This window comes from Andrographis paniculata, unplaced genomic scaffold (genome assembly GCF_009805555.1).
Source record: "Andrographis paniculata isolate CXL003 unplaced genomic scaffold, ASM980555v1 Contig49END, whole genome shotgun sequence".
NCBI lineage: Eukaryota > Viridiplantae > Streptophyta > Magnoliopsida > Lamiales > Acanthaceae > Andrographis > Andrographis paniculata.
The window spans coordinates 1,045,070-1,069,629 of NW_026137583.1; the positions used below are offsets into that span (position 1 = coordinate 1,045,070).

Genomic DNA, 24,560 nt, shown 5'->3' on the forward strand with positions numbered 1-24,560 from the left:
TGGTACCACAATTTATAACATAAGAATACTAAGCTGTGGCTGAGAATTGAGAATCTATTGTTGGGCGATGGATGCTACGAAATAGGTGTTGATTTTGCTGATGATAAATCAAATACTATGCGAAGGTAAGTTATGTAAAATTGATTAAGAATTTAAAGCAAGTACCTTTACTGTAATGAAAAACTATAATGCATCAATCAATCGTGCAGTACTAATTGGATCCTGTACTTATCAAACTCCACCATCAATTATGAGGGAAGGGAAAGGACTTGGATTGAGCAGTGGTCGCCGTTCGACAACTACGAAGATATCCTTTGTCAGGTAGCTTTTGAATCGATGACTAAGAACAGATACTATTCCTAGATGATCGTCGATACAAACAAATTTATCGTTTTCTCCTCTGCAGTTCGATTTCTTGGATGAACAAGGAACGCGGATCATAATCTACAATCTCTGGGAAGACGACGAAGAGGGATCACCTGATTTGGATTTCGACACAGTTGAACATGTTTTGTTTCTAAGCTCTGCTCGTCAACTAAATCTTCATCGTTTATCTTTGAATTTTGTATCTGTGCATTTGCTTGTTGAATAGGACATACAAATTCGAGGAGCCAGCCGAGACGAGAGCCAGATAGAGAATGCAGAAGTATATGCGATTCCACCTGGATTTCGCATTGTCTTACGGGGCATCGATGTTCAGCATCACGATATAATCGACGATATGATTTACCCCCAAGAGATGCATTATAAACCAGCAGCGTTGAAAGATCCGAATGTAAGCGCATTTGTTGTGTTTGTTTTTGTACATATGTCCCCCAATTTCACATCTTTTCTTGTTCGATTTCCTTGCATCAACGCAGATGTCTGCGACGGGGATGATTGGATTCATCAAAGACTCGAAACACCATATCGACGACAAGGCTTCAACGTATAACACAAGAACCGCCTTATCAAGGTTCGTTCGCTGCGCCATATCTCTCCCTGTTACGATCCATTTACGACTTTGAACTCTACTTACACCAGCCTGATGTTTTCGATTTTTCTTACAGCCTTTCTGGAGGGTTTGGAACCCAGCTGGAAGCCACGGCAGAGGAGTCATCGGTACGCTGTCCAACCCTATCGTTGGGCCGAAACACATTTTATCGTCAGTCATGTTAACAGTGGTCATCTTTCAGGTGTCCTCGAAGCGAACTTTTTCAAGCAGGCGCACGATAAATAGGGATTCGAGTGAACGACCGCCCTGTCTCGGCTTGAGTCAAGGCTTATGTCCAACCAGAAAAACTATTGGTTTCTCACCTTGCTCAAAGTTCACTTTGATTCGGTTCAAAATGGCGGTTTCGATTTTTATGGTCAATTTACGCTTTCTGCAGGTCCCGAAATTGCCATCTCGATCGAATACTGACAGGATTAGCGCTATCAAATTTCTTCATTCATCTGAGTGGACCAATCGACGCTGGATTTGGGGAGGAGACATCTTTCTTGTTCGGACCTGTGTTGATGGTGACAGATTTAGGAGGGCTAACAATTTTCGTAAACCCTACGGATTGACTCATCCAATTAAAAAGAAAAAAGGATAACATGCTAGGACGGATGAGCCTTTTTCTCGGACGGACCTCAAGTATTGCCTCGAGGAACCCCAGGAAGCTGTTTGGATTGATCCACCGTAAGATGATTCTGTTCATGAGGGATCTTCTTAGCTAGTAGGTAACAATTTGTAATTTTGTGGGATCACAGTCATTGTTTGTACTTAATTCAACATCGGAAAGAAGCTGTTTGGATTGATGCACCGGAAGATAATTATGTTCTTGAGGCATTTTCTTAGCTAGTTGGTAACAAGTTGTAATTTTATGGGATCATAGTCATTGTTTGTACTTAATTCAACATTGGAAATGAGTGTACATTGTAAGTTCAATGGGGTTTTGATTTTTTGTGGTCGACCTATCGATTGTAAGTATTTTATTTTTCCAAAGCACACCAATTAAGCAAAAGGGATATATTGATTTTTCGGTTGATTGACACTTGCAAGTATGGATTTTAATTGTTTTTAACCTCAATATATATATATATATATATATGTTCTCATAGGTAAGATAATTTGCTTGATTGGTAAGTAAGTTATGCAAGTGCTTTTGTGTGGATAGGAATAGGAAGAAAGGCTTCGGCGAAATGTGTTATATATGTTTTAGTGTGTGGTCTAATCTATTAATAGTACTCATTCCTATGATTCTGATTAATTATTGAATATCTTTAGAGCAACAATCGAATATTTTTGTTTTTTAAATAAATGTGTTAAATTTTGTAATAATTGGCAATTTGAATTCAGATAATTAATTCTTTTTCCAGAACCTCATGATGCATATGCGATTACATTATGAATGATTGACTGCATTAGATAGATTAGATAGTTTCCCCGTTTTGTCGTCTCCTGCTCTAATTAAATGCTTTTTCCCTTCATGCATATTAATGTTTATTGTTTCCATCGATACAATGCTCTAGAACATCAATATTGAATAGTAGTTTACATTAATTATATCTCTAGGATGTTTGCGACTTAAACTAGAGTTTAACATGTGTAATTTGTAAAAATGCAAATAAACATGTACAACAATTCTTCAATAGTCGGAAATAAGCATTTCACTTAGATATGTTGAAAAAAATATCCAGAAATTTGTACTGCTTCGTTACAAAGCAAAGCAGCATAGCAACTGCAGTAGAAAATACAAGTTCCCTATAACAAATTACTATCAGTATTATTATTATTATTATTATTATTATTATTATTATTATTATTATGGAGTAGTGGTAGTAGTGGAATGTCAATAAAATGTCAGTACTTGTTGAAGAACCACATGGAGTCGGCTTCCACCGCGACCCCATCCTGGTTCCGGTGTGTCCTGTTCTTTATAGTGAATGTCGCATGTCCGAAGCTCGCCTCCCAGAACACCGAATATTTCGACTGTGGCTCTGTCATGCCGACATTAACCATTTCAGCCTTCATTAGGATTTAAGGGTGTGTTTGTTTGGGGGATTGGATTTAGAATATACTATTCATCCCATTTTTTCCTTATATTATATTATAGTAAAAATCAATTAAACGATGGCAGTGAGAATTGAACCCCCAATTTCCGTTTCTATCGTATAATTTTATTATAAGATACTAATGAAAGTATTTTTGCAATTAATATTTAAAAATAATGTTAATAGATCTTAGAGCCACACAAATGTAGTATATAAATATATTAATTCTAAATATAATGATAATAATTCGTACCAGGTTCGGCACAGCCCGAAAATTTTCAAACCTATTTTATGAAGTTCAAACACAAATTTTTTTGTACCGAATTTGAATCCAATTATCAAACTGTATCTATTTTTGCGAAATTTTATTATATATATTAAAATAAGTAAAAATTCTTAACAAAATAAAAGTAAAGGTAGAAGTAGGGGCGGGGGGATGGACAAAGCGGGCTGCAGCGCACCCTTGTGGGTCCGCCACTATTTAGATGTATTTATTCTTGTATCAAGGGGATATTTGACAAATAGTTTTTCGAAGAGCTTTTAGGTTATTGAACAAGTTTTAGTTGTTTGATCAGTGAAAAAGCTAATTTAGGTGTTTGGTAAATTAGTTTTTTGGAATAGCTTTTTGGACAAAAAAAAACTAATTTCTGAAAAGCTAACTTACACAGTGTTTTGAAATAGTTTTTTTATGTAAAAATTTTTTTATTTCTTATATGCCCTTAAAAATTTATTATACATTTTACACAAATAAATATATTTTGATTATTTATTAATTATATTAGAATATTTTATTATATTATAATTTTACTTTTATAAATTTAAAATAATTAATTTTTATATAAAAATTATTTTAATTGTAAAATATATAAATTTATTAAAAAACATAAAATAAAAAATATAAATATTAATAATTTATTTTTTTATTAAAATGACATTATATAAATTCTATACTAAAAATAAATTAAATAAATTAAATTTATTGAAAATTATAAATATAATGAACTAATTGATAATTAACATAATAAATATATACACAAAAAAAGTTATTATTTTATATTTTACATCATTTTCAATAAAAAAAGTATTTATATATTTTAATAAAAATATATTATTTTTTAAATATAACTGCAATAAAAATAAATATTTTTATAACACTTTTACAATTTTCAATAACTAATAACAAAAAATTTTAAATATTCTAAACTAAAAACAACATAATTGAATATATTAGAAACACTAATAAAATAGAAATGTCCTCAATTATCATTTTACGTATAAAAAGCTAATATGAAACAATTTTTTTACCAAATATTTTAATACAAACAGCTAATCGAATCAGCTAGTCAAACCAGCTAATTGAATCAGCTAACACTAATTGAATCAGCTAACAACTAACAGCTATCAGCTAATTGCCAAACATGCCCTAAGTGAATGATTTAAACATAAATGTCTGTTCTCATATTTTACGCAATTTCAATGTTTATTAATAAAAATATATTATTTTAATTATAAAATTTTTATAAAATAATTAAAATATTTTTTGCAATTTTTAACAAAAAAATAATAAATCTAAAAAAATTCTAAAAACTAAGTTTATATTACATTAAATGGAAATTTCATACAAATAATAAATCTAAAAAAACTTCTAAAAACTAAATTTATATCACATTAAATGCCAATTTCATTCAAAATTCAATTATTTTCAAATCTACGTCCAAAACACATGGGTTCCATTGTAATAAAAGCTCTTAGAATTTTAAAAGAATTTGAAATTAGTTTATAAAAAAAAATTATTTAATATTGTTGATGTATTTTTTCAACAATAAAAAAGTAAAATCAAAAATAGAAAATTATCTTCGAATTTGATATAATTAGTGTATGAGATTAGGAATTTAAACACTCTAGAATACATAAATAAAATAGGAAAAATAAAACTAAAGACTGAAAAATAAAGTGGTGATCCCCAGAAGCAATTCTCTTGAATTTGATGTCGATTGAAGATGATTGAAGATAAAAAAATCCGCATCCTTAAATATTCCTTCAAGAAAACGTTTCAGAACCGTCGCCTGGTTGGTTACATCAACTACCCATTAATTCCTCCTTTATTGACACATGTATTTAACCGTCTCGCCAAACGCTTCCACCAGTTCCAGAACTCAATTGGCCCGATCGACCATTCCAGAGACTAACTGGTCGCTAGACCAAACGACTCCTAGGTCGCCCCATCAAGCGACCACCCTCTAGTCTTCTTTCCAGACAATTCAATGGTCACCCCAACCAAGCGATTGAACTACTGTTCACTCAATTAGGCGACTAATTAACAGACCTTCGCTTGGTCCAAACTCCGTATTGACTGACTCAATCGATGGCGGACCAACCGACTGCGAACCAACCGACTGCAAACCATCCCATCCGACTGCAGACCTTCCGACCTGCCTATCCGACTGCAGACCTTCCAACCTGCCTATCCGACCGTGGACCTTCCGACCTGCCTATCCGACCGCGGACCAACCGACCTGCCTATCCGACCGAGAACTAACCGACCTGCTTATCCGACCGAGAACCAACCGACCGTGGACCAACCGACCTGCTTATCCGACTGCGGACCAACCGACCGGACCAACCGACCGTGGACTAACCGACCTGAGTGCATATTTTCTCATTTTTCGCCCGACTTCGTGTCCTAACCGACCTGAGTGCATATTTTCTCATTTTTCGCCCGACTTCATGTCCTAACTTCCTTTAAGATCCTGCTACCATTATTATTATTATTATTATTATTATTATTATTATTATTTGTGCGTAACAAATATGATATAAATTTTTTAATTAGAATTAAAACATAGTATTAGAAGTTCAAATAATAGTTACAAACATAGTCAGGGATCGGCTTATTGACTTGGAGTAGTGAGAATACAATGAAATTCTTAAATAACTTTTAGATTGCGATTCTCTAAATGTTTGAACTTGAATATAAGTTTTTTTATAATCATAAAATTTTGAATTAAAATAGTATGTGATGTTAAGTAAATGTAAATACGAGTTTAACTTGATATTTTAAATAAAAAAATATATGTGATACATTAAATTAAACCTAACAATTTGATGGGAAATTTAAGGAATAGTGTAAGACCATATCAAACTTCCTTCCGTTTCTTTAAGATCTGAATATGGTTGTCTCGCACTATTCACATATATTTATTTAAAACATTACATTTTGTGTATGTTGTGTGTTTCTTACTTACTTGGTAGTCAGGCCTTCAAGATTTCCTCCATCACCGATGATTATGTAAACAGGGGCCGACTGATCTCTCACCGGTGTACGAATTCCATTCACATCATTGTACGCAATGTTAGATACACGTTCCTAAAATATATATCATTTTATAAAGAATAAATACATACAAATATATATATATATACATGTATAAGAAACTGATGTTGGGGGAGAATGTGAATCAAAACAAATATATATATAATGCGATATACCGATCGTTCATAGGCGTGTGTACATGGCCAGCAAACACGACGTCGACTTTGTATTTGACAAACCACGGCTCGTACATAACTCTCATGGTTTCTCCTTCCATGTAGTGGTAGTTGTAGCTGTTGTACCATGGAGAATGCATCAGCACAATCAGCCATGGCGTCTCCGACCTGTTCACCTTCGGCAGCTCCTCTTCGAGCCACGTGTATTCAGGAGTGTATTCACCTTTCAAAACAAGCAAAAAAAATAAATATTCCCTCCGTCCCAATACAATAGTCTTGTTTACCATTTTTGTCCGTCCAAAAACAATAGTCTTGTTTGCCATTTTTGTCCGTCCCAAAACAACAGTCTTACTTCCATGTACCATAAAACTACCCTTATTTTTTCATTTTTATTACACAATTGTCACTCCTTTTTACACTAGTGCACTCACAAGGACAAAAAAGTCTTTTATCTATAATTTTTACCGACTACCAATATAATATTAATATTATTTAAATCTCGTACCCAACCCAATTAAGACTATAGTTCTGGGACGGAACGAGTAAATAACAAACAAGTAGTTGCACGCCATTTTGACCAGTTTTTCAGTTGCATTTTGTTTAATTACCAACCGTATGCTGAATAAGAAGCCAGAAATATGATATGTGCTGAAGCTCTCCTGATAGAGTACCAAAATGGTTCGGTGCTCTTCGATGCTTTGTAAGGGACGTGATAACGGTGCTTATAAGGCTTGAATGATTTCATTTCGCCCTACAAAGATTTAACAGCTGTAAGCCTAATTCATCCCATACAACATATATATATTATCATCGATTTCAGCACAAAAAATATATTCATACAATACACCTAAAAGTATGAACCGACAACACATTCTTTCATTTCATCTCCTAAATTATCAGATATCTGCGTTCTTATTTAATTGGTTTATTATATTTATAGTGTGTACATAGGGTTTGTTTGTTTTGTGTTTTGATTTGAGATATATTTTTATGTAATATATAAAGAATTGTATAAGTAATATAAAAATATTATTTTATGTTGAATGTTGATATTTTTTGAGATTATAAAATATAAATATTTTATATATTCTTAATCACGTTTGAAAAAAATTATTGGAACAACAAATCCTTGATTTTATGTAGTTATGACTCAATTTTACAAGTGCTAATTTTATGTAGATATATGAAAGAAATTTGTGACAAAATATGTTAGTTATGTTTGTATATGTAATTTGATCCACTATAGTACTATTCATGTGATTACGATAGAATTATAGAAATCCAATTTTTTTGTTTGAGTTTTGATTTAAATAATATTTTATTGATATTTTATAAGAGTAAATAATATAATTTTTTTTTTAATTGTGAACCTACAAGTTGAATAGTAATTTTTTGATTTAATATAAAAAAAAACTCAAAAATGTATCATTATAAAAATAAAGTATCATTATAAAAAAAAGACTCAAGTTGAATAGTAATTTTTTGATTTAATATAAAAAAAAGACTCAAAAATGTATCATTATAAAAATAAAGTAATATATAAAATGAATATAAAAAAATATTTATAAAATTAAAAATATGCAAAATAAACTTAATAAATTAATTAATAAAATAAATAAAGAAATGTATTTATACATACAATATATATATTCAATTGTAAAAAATTAACTATTTCAGATAATATAAAAAAAAATATTATAGAAAAGTCTTAAATAGATTTAAAATGTATACAACTATTTTATAACTATCCATACTGTAAAAATAGCACAAGGAATACTGTAAAAATAGCACAAGGAAAAAAAAATGGGTGCGGTTGGCCCTCTAAAAAGAAAAACTCTATTTAAAATATTGTAAAAAATTTTAAAATAAAATAAAAATATAATTAAATGAATAAAAATATGTTGAACTTTCTAGAACGATCCAGTGCATACTATATAAATCTTCAATTGTGGGATTAGGGTTATTGTATATTTTGACAGGCGCCGCCGGTATTGTTCTTGTTCAGATTAGGGTGTGATAAAAGTTTTTTCTCGTTCGCCTTGGTTGATTTTGAATTCTTTTTTTTATTTTCAGTTGATTTGTTTGTTTGATTTTCATTTACTTCAGTTGAAGATACGAAAGATATATGAGAAAGATAAAATGAGATCTCCATTTATTTGTTTGGTTGCTTCATTTGAAGATATAAGAGATATATGAGAAAGACAATGAGATCTTGGCACCAAACTTTGGAACAAAAGAAAACTGAGAAGATGGGCTGTGGCTGAGGATTGAGAATCCATTGTTGGGCGATGGATGCAACTGTGGCGAGATAAGTGTTGGTTCTTTGGACAATGAATCAAATACTATTATGAGGCAAGTTTTGTAAGATTAATTAAGGATTTAAAGCAAGTACCTTTACTGTGATAAAAACTATGATGCATCAATCAATGGTGCAATATTCATTGGATTTTGTTCTTATCAAACTCCACCATCAATTATGAGCGAAGGGAAAGGACTTGGATCAAACACGGAAAATCTTCCGCTCACTCTTGGCAACGAAATCTCGAAATCATCCAGCATTGGTCGCCGTTCGACAACTACGAAGATCTCCTTTGTCAGGTAGCTTTTGAATCGATGACTAAGAACAGATACTATTCCCAGATGATCGTCGATACGAACAAAAATTAATCTTTGAATATTCTATCTGTGCATTTGCTTGTCCAATAGGACGTACAAATTCGAGGAGCCAGCCGAGACGAGAGCCAGATAGAGAATGCAGCAGTATATGAGATTCCACCCGGATTTCGGATTGTCTTACGGGGCATCGATGTTCAGCATCAAGATATAATCGACGATATGATTTACCCCCAAGAGATGCATTACAAACCAGCAGCGTCGAAAGATCCGAAGGTTTGGAACCCAGCTGGAAGCCACGGCAGAGGAGTCGTCGGTACACTGTCCATCCCTATCGTTGGTCAAACACATTTTATCGTAGGTCATGTTAACATTGGTCGTGTTTCAGGTGTCCTCGAAGCGAACTTTGTCGATCCGGCGCACGATAAACAAGGATTCGAGCGAACGAACACCCTGTCTCAGCTTGAGTCAAGACTTAAGTCCAACCAGAAAAACTCCTGGTTTCTCATCTTGCTCAAAGTTCACTTTGATTCGGTTCAAACTGCCGGTTTCAATTTTTAGGTCGATTTATGCTTTCTGCAGGTCCCGAAATTGCCATCTCGACTGGATACTGACAAGATTAGCGGTATCAAATTTCTGCATTCATCTAAGTGGACTGATCGACGCTGGATTTGGGGAGGAGACATCTTTCTTGTTCGGACCTATGTTGACGGTGACAAATTTAGGAGGGCTAATAATTTTCGTAAACCCTACAGGTTGACACATCCAATTAAGAAAAGAAAATGGATAACATGCCGGGACGGATGAGAGAAGACGCCTTTTTCTCGGACCCCAGGTATTGCCTCGAGGAACCCCACGAAGCCGTTTGGATTGATGCACCAGAAGATAATTCTGTTCTTGAGGGATCTTCTTAGCTAGTAGGTAACAAGTTGTAATTTTGTTGGATCATAGTCATTGTTTGTACTTAATTCAACATCGGAACGAAGTTGTTTGGATTGATGCACCGGAAGACAATTATGTTCTTGAGGGATCTTCTTTGCTAGTAGGTAACAAGTTGTAATTTTATGGGATCATAGTCATTGTTTGTACTTAATTCAACATTGGAAAGGATAGGGTTTTGATTTTTTGTGGTCGACCTACTGATTGTAAGTATTTTGTTTGTCCAAAGCAAACCAATTACGCAAAGGGGATATATTGATATTTCGATTGATTGACACTTGCAAGTATGAATTTTAATTGTTTCTAACCTCAATATATATATATATGTTCTCATAGGTAAGATAATTTGCTTGATTGGTAAGTAAATTATGGATGGATTTTTGCAAGTGCTTTTGTGTGGATATGGATAGGAACAAAGGCTTCGGCCAGAACTATGATATGTGCTGAAGCTCTCTTGATAGAGTACCAAAATGGTTCGGTGCTCTTCGATGCTTTGTGAGGGACGTAATAACAGTGCTTACAAGGCTTGAATGTTCCGTTTCACCCTGCAAAGATTTAACAGCTGTAAGCATAGTTGATCCCATACAACATATGTTATCATCGATTTCAGCACAAAAAATATATTCATACAACACACCTAAAAGTAAGAACCGACAACACATTCTTTAATTTCATCTCCTAAATTACCAGATATCTACTCATCCTCTAATCCAACAGCGAGCATAAACATAATTCTTTTTCAGAAATGGAATTTGAGAAGCTCAAGCAGTTGTGACTAAATGAAAATAGGGATTGATTCTATGATATGATCCCTCTAATGACAGAAACTACATAGTTAAAGGAGATGAAGAACACTTACAATTTTAGGATCGAAATCGATCTCATGATTTCCAGCAGTCCAAATCCAGGGTTGGAAAGCCACACTCCTCTCCACAAACCTCCCCCATGAATCCCACCTCCTATTGTCATGGAAATCATACCTATCGGCATAAGAAAGATCGCCAACAAACAACAGAGTCTGCCCCTTCTTCGGATTCTGCTCATAATGTGTAAGTGTCTCGTTTGAATCGTAACTCTGCCCCAAATCCCCTGTCAAAAAGCTCACGAAACTTCAATTCAATCATTTTGTATCCTGCCTATCCAACAAGCAATAACAAATAAACAATACAAGTAACTATATATGTATGTATGTATATACCTATAAGACAAAAAGTATATAGAGCATCAGGTCCAACAAGTTGAGGTGTAGTGAACCAGAAAGTTCTTGTTGTGTACCCAATACCAATCTCGTAATAGTATTTGGTATTATACTGCCCAAAATTTAGAGTAATCAATGTTAGATTCACCACTTTTTGATGCACATAATCAAAGTTTTTCTCCTATTCAGGAATCAAAAACAAATTATCCAGAAGAAACACATAAAGAAGATACAGAAGTGCAGAGAGTCTTCCTCCAAATTCCCAACAGTGCAATGATGGATGTATCAGAAGTGTAGTTGTAAAATGTGTACCTAGTGACCTTCCCCTCTGCCTTCTTCTTCTTCCTCTCATTGCTGTTCTCAGCCCAATACAGCACTGTGCTCGAACCTTGTTCATCTCCAGTTACCCACGATACAATCACTGCTTTTCCTTCGTAATCTCCCTGCGTATTATGCACCTGAAAAAAAAAATAAAGAAATTGTTGGGAATTTTGGTTCCTTCGATACCTAATCCAACAAGCCCAGCCCACCGAATCGGTCCAACCCTTTAATCCTAACCCACTCTCTTCAACCCAAGCCCATTAATCTTTTATTATAACCAATTTAGAATTTAGTTACTGGGTTTGTTATAGAGTTAGTTTTGGGAAAAGTTTCTAGATATATAAATCTAGAAATTTAATAGACTGTGGTGGTTAATAAAAAAGAGAGATATGGGTTTATCATCGAGGTGTGAGATACAACAGATTGGGAGATCGAGGGATGAGAGTGAGGGAGAGGGAGAGAACCGCGAATGGAGTTCCAGTGACCCAAGAGGATTTCGGTGAGTTTCGAGTGGTTTTCAGGCGAGTGAATAGCCCTTTCCGGTGGGTGTCGAGGCTTAGAGTGAAGAGCCGACCTCCACCTTAAGGCGTGGTTACCATAAGCCATTGCGCACCATGGGGCTGAGCCAAAAACCAATGTTCCCTTCGCCGGTGTGATGATCGAAAGAAAGATCGGATGAAAGAAGATTGATGTTCGTTGGTTCGATCGGTTCCCGGAGCTGTTGTCGGATGACCGGAGAAGATGGGCAGAGACGCTGGACCGCCGGAGATGAAGGCCAGAGCATCACTGCTGCTGGAGCCGAACTAAGCCACTGCTTGTTGCCGCCGCTATCCAGTCGCGCTTAGTCGCCAACCTCGCCGCTGTTCGTCGTGATTAAAGCTGGAAGAAATCGACGAATAGAAAGAAGATGAACAGCAAGAAATCGAAACTGGGAAGTCTTCTCGCTTTCTTTCTTCTATCTGCTTCCAATTTAATTCAATTAGGTTCTGTTTGTTTGTGATTTGATTTCGGTATTAGTTTAATTTGGATTTTATTCGAATTTTATTTTCGCTAATATTAATTCATTGTCGTATTTTGTATATGAGATTTGTTCGATAAATCCAAAAATTCGGGAATAAATTTACAACTGAAATAAAAATCCAAAACAAGTTTACTCCCATCGAAAAAAAAAAAAAAAACAACTTAATGAACTTGAAATCGAAGCGGAATATAACGAATTCAATTAAGCGCGAAAACCAAAATTAAACATCCGAGGACTTCGAAAAACACCTGCTGCGGAGCATTGTAGCCTGGAGGAACCTTGAAGACGTCACTGTCGAGGGCATATCAAACGCCTTCTCATCACTCCTCACAAAACTGCTCGTTATTCCTCCGCTGTACTGTTGGTAATTTTAGCGTAATTGGATTTATTCGAAACGAATGAATGTTGGGATTAAGTAAACTTGGAGGTGGGATGCGTGGAGTGCGCACTCGAAAAAGCCAATTTTGACAAGTAACACAAATTTTGAGACAGATTATTGATACGGCTTATTTAATAGGACAAAATGTACTAGCCAACTTAGTCATGGGCATGACTAAGTGGTACCAGCTATTCTGGAATTTTCCTAGAATTTTAATTTCAAAAACTTGTGTTTATTTATAAATTAATGTGTCTAATAGTATTTAATTAATGAATTCAAACTTTTGTTTGAATTATTTTGAATTCAAGTTAATATTTGAATAGAATAAACACACACATTCATTTTGAAATTTAAATTTAAATTCAACGATTATGTCTGTTCAATTTGAATGAAATGTTGCTTTAGGATTTATAAATAGATTGATTGGTCTCAGTTGCAAATAGATGAAGAGATATCAAAACAAGATAAATATATATACATATACAGTGTTTTATCTCTACAAGAAATTATAGCCGTCATACACATTTTATTCCCTAAGTTCACCATGTCTCGATATTTACTACCAGAATTCGAGATCGAACTTTATATTATTCCAATACGAATTTTGTGTAACTCTTAGTAGAAATTGGGTCAAAATATCGTATTCGGAAAGTGAGCTAGAGTTATATCCAGCCATTTTCATTGTTAACCCAAGAAAATCCCAAACATGCACAAAACTGCCGCATTCAGTACCGCAACCCCCACCAACAACATCTTCGCCATTTCCTTTATCCTCCTTCCTTCCACAACAATATCGACACCTACCGTACCTCAATCCAATCGCCTCTGCCGCGTACAGCCGCACATTGACGGAGAGTATCCGACAATTTGCGCCAAGTCCAAGTGTGATGATGAAATGGATAACGACGGAGCAGTCTTTGTAGAAAATCGTTTATGGGAATGTGAACTCTCTCACTCCAGTTGACTTTAGTTACATTCCTTTCCTTCCCTCGCTCGTTCTGATTAGAGGATCATAACGCCATATTTAATCTGTACCGTTCATTTTGAGACTCATTTCATCAACGGTGTTTATTTACCAAGGCGTTCGAATTCTATCAGCTTATTTGGAAATGGAAATTTTTTCGTCCGTAATCATTGGGAAAATTTTAAATTATTACTCTTATTTATACGTTGATTAATAATAATAGTCCATCGTTCATGTAAATTTATCCCGATTGATGGGACACGAATTTAAAAAAAAAAAAAAGAAGATATATATATATATGATAAATTAAAAAATAGAAAAAATAGTATTTGAATCACAGAAATTGTATATTTAATAGATTTATTATTATTAATATTATTTTTTATGAAAATATAGACCCTTAAAATAACATAAGGGGGAGGGTTACGTGCTGTTTGGGCATGTCAATTTGGCCTAATAGTGTGACCGTGAGCTCATGGTTCAAATCCCACGCCTCCAGGTCCACATGTTTTGCCTAATGTGTGACTTCTCTCGTCGAATCTAATTTGGAGGATATAAGGTTCAGTCAGAGGTTTAGCCATTGCACACTAGCTGCGAACGCCCACGTTATATTAAAAATATAATATATATGTAACTTATATTTTTTTCTTTGCGGCTTTGTTACCGTGTTTTGGAACTTGTCAGGAATTTAACCCTAAGCCCAGGATCTACCGTGTTATCATAATTGAGATAAAAATAAAGCAAAATAAATCAAACCTTATTCCATTAGTATAGTCGAATTCGGATATGCAAACAATTGAGGGTTTTGTGTTCTTCAAGCCTATGGCGCAACCCCTCTTGAGAAAACCGCTAGGGTTTCTGCCGTTACTCCCACGATGAGATATGAAACGTAATGGTTGTTGCGTCTAGACCTGGGATCACAACCCTATTTATATCCCTTATTATTTATTGACCTCATCACCCAATTAATAATTTACCGGGTTTATGCACATTGGAGGCCCACACTTACTAAATACATTTAAGCCCAATAAATTTATAGATCACTTAATATAGGATTAATCTGACTCTTAGCTCAAATAGTTACATTTAACCCACTAATAGATTTTTAATTCAACAATCTCCCACTTGGGTAAATGTACACTGAATAACCTTATGAGCTCATTAAAAATTCGCTATCAGATCTTTAATGTATATTACCAAACTCATCTATAAAACACATCAATGCGGATCAAAGCGGCCGCCACTGCATTTATCGCAATGGGACCGATCAGTGGTCACAACACTAATATAACCTAAGATTCGATCAAGTGCAGATGCACAGTATAGAAACTTTATGTAATGTGATCTTAACATGCCTATTTCCAACTAATCCACCTTAACTTTAATTCAGAACAACTGAATACTAAATTAAAACTGAATATTGCACACTGAATATTGAACTGTGCAGTGAAAAACCAAAGTAACTTTAATAGTATTTGAACACTACTAATTAGCTCCCACTAAATCGAAGTATCTTATATGGTTCCACTCTCATATGAGCAATATGCTCACTATAGAACTTATGTGGAAACCTTTTAGTAATTAAGCGGATTCGCAATCATGGAAGTTGTACGAATATGTTCAATAACTGATTCATAATATGAACTAGACTATTAAGCAAATGATGATTATTATCATCAAATGATGTACTAGTTCCAACCAATCTTGAATTCTGGAATAGACAAAACTCTATATCCGAATGAACAATAATAACTGAATTTTTTCAAAATAGAGATTGAATTAAATTTTGACTAAAGATGGTACCATAAAAAATTGTCTCATCCAAAAATAAATAGTAACAAGTACTCAATAATAATCTAAAATTGTCAATGACTTCAACTTTAACCTTCTTGCCGTCACCCATATAGATGTATCTTTCAACATCAATTGATTTCGACAATAAAGTAATATTGCATAGACACACTGATGTATGTTGTTACACCAAAATCCACCCCCAGGTGTGTCTATGAACTGAAATTAAATTAATTTCAAGAGCAAGACTAATAGGACAAACATGTCCTCCGAAATGTCTAACTTAAGTGCCCTCAATTTAGTAGCAATATTAAACATGTTTAGGATGTACTCCTTTATATTTCCTTTGTCGTTGTATTTCATGGTAATGAGACTTTTAAGAAGAATACTCATTTTGCCTTATCGCTTTTGGTAAAGCGTTTCTTAATTTTGACAAGGAATCCATATCATCATATATTGTACTCCTAAAACTTATAGAGTGCTTTTCTTAATGATAATTAGACTTAGGCGTTGGACCTATCCCACTTCTCAAACAACTGCTTTTTCATATGCAGTGTTTCTTACCGTATGAGTGGGTTGGTCTACTTTTAATGTCAAATCAAGGTTCATGCAATCAAATAAATCAATATTGATTCTTTTTAGTGCTTAAAGTTGTCCCGAGACAGTGTTGAGACTAAATAAATATACACGTAAATATTCATAAAGTATAATGAAGCTCAATAATAATGCATTCTCATCCCAAGATTCTAAGTACAACATCAATGATCAATCTTTGGATCAATAACATTAATTGCTAGCGGTCATTTTGTTGCAATAATCATATACGGACAATAAGTAATGTCAAACAACAACCAATCTTTGGACTGATTTACTATTCACATAAGTTAAATCCATATAATCATCTCATACATATTATCGCAGATGTATATTTCATTCTGTCAATTACCGACTGTCTTTGGGCCGAAGAATAATCACATGAATTAAAATACACATAAACACTTACGTTATCGAGAAAAAATCTCATATAAGAGAGGTTACTTTGGCAACGTCAAATACTTAATCTTCACCGTCAAAACGCAGCATGCATTATTAATGAATTTATAATTTTCTTAAAACTAAATTATAATCAGAATCACGTTCAATGTATACGAGTTTGATTGAATAAAAAAAAAAAAGAATGCTTATTGGCAACTGAATACACATGTCTGTAAGCAACTGAATGTTCCGTATGTGAATTTATGAAAGAAATTAGCAATCTTATCACAAGTTATCGAGCAACATCAGCAAATGTCGTTAGACAAATTACTGACTCACTAGTGATAAACTTATTTTGACAATCGAATGTTGACAATACAGTACTGTGTCAAACAACACCTTATCCTTGGACAGATCTATTATTCACACACAAATAACAAATTATCATCACCACATTCAATGTCACTAAATATGCATGTAACTACTTCATGGCTGAATTGGCTTTGGGTCAATCGGGAGTCTTGTAAGTCACAAACACAACTTTCTAATACACAAAATAAACTGATTTACACAGAGGCTGCTTTGGAAACATAACTGTTTCAACCAATTCATAAAATATATTATATTATTCATTGCTAATTAAATTCACTTTAAATAAATCAAATATGTATGTTCAATACATATTAAAACTATAACAACAACAATTAATTTCTGGACTAATTAAATAATCAAGCAGTCCAAGAAAGTGCCAAATGCAGCGGAATTACACAGGCAAAAATATGCCACCCAAAGAGACTATAAATTAATACACCAAATAATTATAGTCGAATTTGAACAAATGCATACCGTAAAAATCCATGTTGCTTATTGATAGAATTAATCGAACCATCAAACGGATCATAATAAATATTTCATTTTATAAAATCAGCACTAATGAATAAATAAATAAATTCTGCACGTATTAAATATAATTGCAGATACAATAACATACACACATTATTTAATAAATCTGCAATCATCAAACCGGATGTATATATATAAATTTGACGTCAATTTCGACCCAACAGATTGATTAAATAAATAAATTAATCTAATCATAATGCCAAAATCGAGAACAAATAATCAAGTTCTTGCTCGTACATATCCATACAATAATAGTAATAATGAACAGACAAACATCTAATCTATTCCAATTATACGTAAGTAAACTTATGATTGCATATACATGTGTACAGCTCTACGCCAATATGATTTTTATGCCATAATTCAAACTAAACAATCAAACAAATACTTCCATTTATAACGAGGAAATAAGATCAAACCAGAACAACACCATACTATTTACATGTCTGTACGTGTATGTGTATGTGTAGTTATGCATGTGTGTGTGAAGCATATGCAGTCTCCGGAAGTGGGTAACTTCATGCAATAAAAATTTAATAATCTAGCATTACTGAGTAACTAGCAAAGCACAGTAACTTCTAAACAAAAAATACACGTATGACACCAAGAGGTCAACCAGGCAGCAGACCTGATCCTTACAAGGCATGTCAGTCAATATGAAATATAAAATTCAAATAAGCCAGAATTGGACGTTTCACTTCACAGGAGGTTATGAACGGTGAGGAGTTAACACATATGCCTCCAATATCATATAATTTTGAGATTGGACTTCACACCAGCACAAGAAACATACCATTGATATACACAATGGCTACCTAATGAATGCCTTTAATAATCAATCACGCATACTTGATGTATTAACGTGCATCGGTTCAATTAGCATTAAATATAATTGATCTAACCAAACCAAATATCCCAATTGTTAGAACTTGTCAGGAATTTAACCCTAAGCCCAAGATCTACCGTGTTATCGTAATTGAGATAAAAATAAAGCAAAATAAATCTAACCTTTTTCCATTAGTATAGTCGAATTCGGATATGCAAACAATTGAGGGTTTTGTGTTCTTCAAGCCTATGGCGCAACCTCTCTTGAGAAAACCGCTAGGGTTTCTGCCGTTATTCCCACGATGAGATATGGAACGTAATGGTTGTTGAGTCTAGACCTGGGATCACAACCTTATTTATATCCCTTATTATTAATTGACCTCATCACCCAATTAATAATTTACCGGGTTTCTGTAGATTGGAGGCCCACACTTACTAAATACATTTAAGCCCAATAAATTTATAGATCACTTAATATAAGCATAGCTCAAATAGTTACATTTAACCCACTAATGATTTTTAATCCAACACTGTGATGATTAAATATCGACTCTCAAATTTATTACTGCACAATATCGTCCTATAGACGCAAGACAGTAACCCTTTTTTATTAATATGTTCTATGCTCTCGTTATTTACTAGCAGTGTTTATAACTAAATTATAATTGTTTCTTACACTAAAAAATTTTTTTTGTAACCATATTTGTAAATACAAAAAGTATTGATTCAAAATTCTAATAAATTATAATTAATGAATGAAATTTCATTTGTGACATAAAAAATATATATTATTACTGATTTTTTTTAAAAACATAATGATTATTTTAACATCCTCTCTCTCTAAGGGTGGAAGCATCAAGCTTATTGCCATTGTTCTGACTTTAATACCACTGAATTCTAACCTAAGCACCACCAAAATAATAGCTTCCAGCGTGTGCACACCAAGTTTATATCAAGAAAACACAATATTAACTATGAAATAGCACAACAATAATAATATCTAAAAACAGAAAGATTACTTCAAAAGAACACAAAAGAATTTTCAAAATAACTCAATGAAATAAAAATAAGAATGAGAGTGTACGCTCGGACCTGGTTTGCAGTGTATTAGGTTCGGCCGGGGTTTACCTAGTGCGGACTTTCAGATAGCGGCTGCGGATTTTCACGTCTTAAAAAAAATTATCGGTTTTCGAATAAAAGATCTTAGCATATCAAAATATATAATTAACTATCCAAACTAATATATATTATAGTTAACCTTAATTAATACCAATAGTATAAGTAGAGGCAGATGCTACACAGATGGTAAAGCTCAGTTGAATACTGAAAATGACGAGGGCAAATATGCAGTAAAATCAATAATAAACTAAGAAAGTGGGCGTGCGTGTTTATGTTAATAAAATTTTGAAATTTTGATTGTTGTGATTTGGTGATATATGAATCCAAACTATAAAGATTACGAAAATAGAATGATTATATCACAAAAGCAAAGTAAACTATGGAAGAGCGCAACAATAATATTTAAAAAGCACAAAGAATACGTTAAAAAAACAAAATAAAAATTTTAAAATAGCATAATAATTCGGTAAATGCATAATTCAAACAAAATAACATGTCATATAGTGCAAGTAAACATCAAAATCGTGACGGTAAATGCATAATTCAAACAATGAATCACTGGACCCTCCGTGTATAAAGTTCTCTCATAAATAAATCAAATTGCATAAAATAAGCCACCACATTCCGATTTGGACACAATAGTGATTTATACACCAATTTGAGAATGCACAAAAAAAGGAAAGGAAAGAAATTCAAAAAATTGATATGAAAATACACAATGATTATATCACAATAGCACGATAATTATATGACAAGAGCACAATTATTATAGCACGAAAGGACAGTGATTATATGGCGAGAGTACAATAATTATATCACAAAAGTACAATATTAATTCTAAAATAGGACAACAATAATATTTAAATAGTACAACTATAAGTGAGGATCAATTCAAAAATAGAGAGAGAGTAAGAAGCAATTGAGATCTTTTTAAAAAATAAAAAATTGATATGAACAGAACACTTGTTATATCACGAAAATACAATAATTATATTACAATAGGACATTATTAATTATAGAAAAACACAAACAATAAATTAATGGATAATTTTTATTGTGCTCTATACAAATTTCTTTCTAATCTTCTGCGGTCATTTGGTTTATCTTCTCATGTATTTATTATTCTTATTTCATTCACGTGCTTTAAATATATAATTACTTAATTTATTAATTAATTAATTTTTCAATTTAGTTAGTTTTAATTTGTCTTCTATGATTTTAATATTGGATTACTTATATTTATTTATTTAATCTATTAATTTCTACTGCTTGCTAAGGAGAACATAAAAACATACAAGAAATTAATTATAGGCCTTTACTCCGAAGAAAGAAGACAACGTTCCAGAGAAGAAAGCGATGTTGCAGGGAAAAAGTGGGTGCGGGGCGGCCCACCAAAAAAATTCTATTTAAAATATTATAAAAAACTTTTGAATAAAATAAAAATATAATTAAATGAATAAAAATATTTTAAACCTTCCAGAACGATTCAGTGAATACTATATAAATCTTCAACCGTGGAATTAGGGTTATTGTATATTTTCACGGCGGCACTGTTGTTCGTATTCAGATTAGGGTTTACGATGTCATAAGGGCTTTTTTTGGTTCGGTTCGGTTGATTTGTGTTTTTCTTTTTAAATTTCCAGTTGATTTGCTTGTTTGATTTTCGTTTATTTGTTTTACTCCTTCACTTGAAGATATGAAAGATGATCTGAGAGGCAAAATGAGATTTTGGCACCATAATTTGGAAAAGAAGAATACTTAGAAGATCTGGCTGAAGATTAAGAATCGATTGTTGGGCAGTAGATGGAACGGTGGTGAGATATGTGTTGGTTTTGCCGATAATGAATCAAATACAATTCTGAGCTAGGTTTTGTAAAATTGATTAAATATTTGAAGCAAGTATCTTTACCGTGACGAAAAACTATGATGCATCAATCGTGCAATACTCATTGGATCTTGTTCTTATCAAACTCTACCATCAATTATGAGTGAAGGGGAAGGACTTGGATCGAACCCGAAAAATCTTCAGCTCACTCTTGGCTAGGAAATCTCGAAATCATCCAGCAGTGGTGGCCGTTCGACAAAGATCTCCTTCGTCAGGTACCTTTTGAATTGATGACTAAGAACAGATACTATTCCTAGATGAGGAACAAAAATTTATAGTTTTCTCCTCTGCAGTTCGATTTCTTGGATAAACAAGGAACGCAGATCATAATCTACAATATTTGGGAAGACGACGAGGGATCGCCTGAATTGGATTTCGACACAGATGAACACATTTTATCGTTGGTACGCCGTCCAGCTAGAAACGACGGCAGAGGAGTCGTCGGTACGTTGTCCATCCCTATCGTTGGGTCGAACACATTTTATCGTCGGTCATGTTAACATTGGTCGTCTTTCAGGTGTCATCGAAGCAAACTTTGTCGAGCCGGCGCACGATAAACAGGGATTCGCGCGAACGACTGCCCGGTCTCGGCTCGAGTCGAGACTTATGTCCAACAAGAAAAACTATTGGTTTCTCACCTTGCTCAAAGTTCACTTTGATTCTGTTCAAATTGCCGGTTTCGATTTTTATGCTTAATTTTTACGCTTTCTGCAGGTCTCGAAATTGCCATCTCATCGGCTATGCTCAGCAGCGCGGACCTGAGAAATGTGCTTCACCTGAGCCGGCTATCAAATTTCTTTATTCATTTGAGTGGACTGATCGACGCTGGATTTGGAGAGGAGACATCTTTCTTCTTTGGACCTGTGTTGATGGTGACAAATTTAGGAGGGCTAACAATTTTCGTAAACCCTACGGATTGACTCATCCAATTAAGAAGAAAAAAGGATAACATGCCAGGACGGATGAACCTTTTTCTCAGACGGACCTCAAGTATTGCCCCGAGGAACCCCACGAAGCTGTTTGGATTGATGCACCGGAAGATAATTCTGTTCTTAAGGGATCTTCTTAGCTAGTAGGTAACAAGTTGTAATTTTGTGGGATCATAGTCATTGTTTGTACTTAATTCAACATTGGAAAGGAGCATACATTGTAAGTTCAATAGGGTTTTGATTTTTTGTGGTCGACCTACCAATTGTAAGTATTTTGTTTGTTCAAAGCACAACAATTACGCAAATGGGACATTGATTTTCCAATTGATTGACACTTGCAAGTATGGATTTGAATTGTTTCTAACCTCAATATTTATATATATTCTCATGGGTAAAATGATTCATGGGCGCAAATGAGACATCTTAAATTTTGTTTTCACTGGCTAAGTTAATTTGCTTAATTGGTAAGTAAGTAATGTATGGATCTTCGCAAGTGCTTTTGTGTGGATATGCATAGGAAGAAAAGCTTCAGCTAAATGTGTTTTATATGTTTGAGTGTGTGGTTTGATCTACCAATAGTACTCATTCCTATGATTCTGATAAAGTATAGAATCTTTAGAGCGATAATAGAATGTTTTTTGTTTTTCTAAGTGAATGTGTTAAATTTTGCAATAATTAGCCGTTTGAATTCGGACAACGAATTCTTTTTCAAGAACCCTTATGGTGGAAGCGATTCCATTATTATTAATTTGTTGCATTAGATAGATTAGATAGTTTCTCCGTTTTGTCGTCTCATGCTCTTAAATAAATGCTTCTCCCTTCGTGCGGGTTAATGTTTATTGTTTCCTTCAATACAATGCTCTAGCTAACATCAATATTGAATAGTAGTTTTACATTTATTATCTTTAAGATGTTGGCGACTTAAACTAGAGTTCCACAGATACAGCAATAGTTCAATAGTCGGAAATAAGCATTTCCCTTAGATATTTTTAAAAAATATCCAGAAATTTGTATTGCTTCCTTACAAAGCAGCACAGCGACTGCAGTCGGAAATACAAGTACCCTATAACAAATTACTATTATTATTATTGAGCAGTGGTAGCAGTAGAATCGTCGATAGAATGCCAGTACCTGTTGAAGAACCACATGGAGTCGGCTTCCACCGCGACCCCATCGTGGTTCCGGTGCCAGCTGTAGTACGCGTGTGTCCTGTTCTTTATAGCGAATGTCGCATGCCCAAAGCTCGCCTCCCGGAACGCCGAGTATTTTGGCTGTGGCTCACTCATGCTGACATAACATTACAATCATTACAGCCTTCATTAGGATTTATTTAGTGATTGTTATGAATCTCACATGTATTTTATAAGAATCAAATCAAATATTTATTTTTTTAATATATTAAACAATTTAAAATTTTCATTTAAAACATTACATTTTATGTGTGTTGTGTGTTTCTTACTTGGTAGCGAGGCCTTCGAGATTTCCTCCATCTCCGATGATTATGTAAACAGGGGCCGACTGGTCTCTCACCGGTGTACAAATTCCATTCACAATATTGTACGCAATGTTAGACACGCGTTCCTGAAATATGTATCATTTTATAGAGAATAAACACGTACAAAAGTGTATATACCTATATAAAGATATGAAACTGATTTTGATGGAAGAATGTGAATCAAAGCAATCAATCTGTGGCAAGGTGGACGTGTTTGATGCAACATACCAATAGTTCATAGGCGTGTACATGGGGTCTCCGATCTGTTCACCTTCGGCAACTCCTCTTCGAGCCACGTGTATTGAGGAGTGTATTTACCTTTCAAAAACGAGCAAAAAAGAATAACAAACAAGTAGTTGCATGCCATTTTGACGAGTTTTTCGATTGCATTTTGTTTATTTACCAACCATATGCTGAATAAGAAGCCAGAACTATGATATGTGCTGAAGCTCTCTTGATAGAGTACCAAAATGGTTCGGTGCTCTTCGATGCTTTGTAAGGGACGTAATAACGGTGCTTATAAGGCTTGAATGGTTTCGTTTAGCCCTGCAAAGATTTAACAGCTGTAAGTCTAGTTGATCCCATACAACATATATTATCATCGATTTCAGCACAAAAAATATATTCATACAACACACCTAAAAGTATGAACCGACAACACATTCTTTAATTTCATCTCCTAAATGATCAGATATC

The 24,560-nt window shown here is 33.8% G+C and overlaps 1 protein-coding gene and 2 pseudogenes across 1 annotated transcript; 1 reads left to right on the forward strand and 2 right to left on the reverse strand.

The window, feature by feature from the left end:
* Nucleotides 1-554: 554 nt before the first annotated feature.
* Nucleotides 555-1,650, forward strand: LOC127252993 (uncharacterized). The gene is made up of 5 exons (XM_051277388.1): nt 555-775; nt 861-955; nt 1,050-1,101; nt 1,176-1,287; nt 1,371-1,650. The coding sequence occupies exons 1-5, from the start codon at nt 722-724 to the stop codon at nt 1,400-1,402; spliced, it is 345 nt and encodes a 114-aa protein (XP_051133345.1). The 5' UTR covers nt 555-721; the 3' UTR covers nt 1,403-1,650.
* A 1,177-nt stretch (nt 1,651-2,827) lies between these two features.
* Nucleotides 2,828-13,992, reverse strand: LOC127252992 (purple acid phosphatase-like; annotated as a pseudogene).
* A 5,298-nt stretch (nt 13,993-19,290) lies between these two features.
* Nucleotides 19,291-24,560, reverse strand: part of LOC127252991 (uncharacterized) — a 47,674-nt pseudogene continuing 42,404 nt past the window's right edge.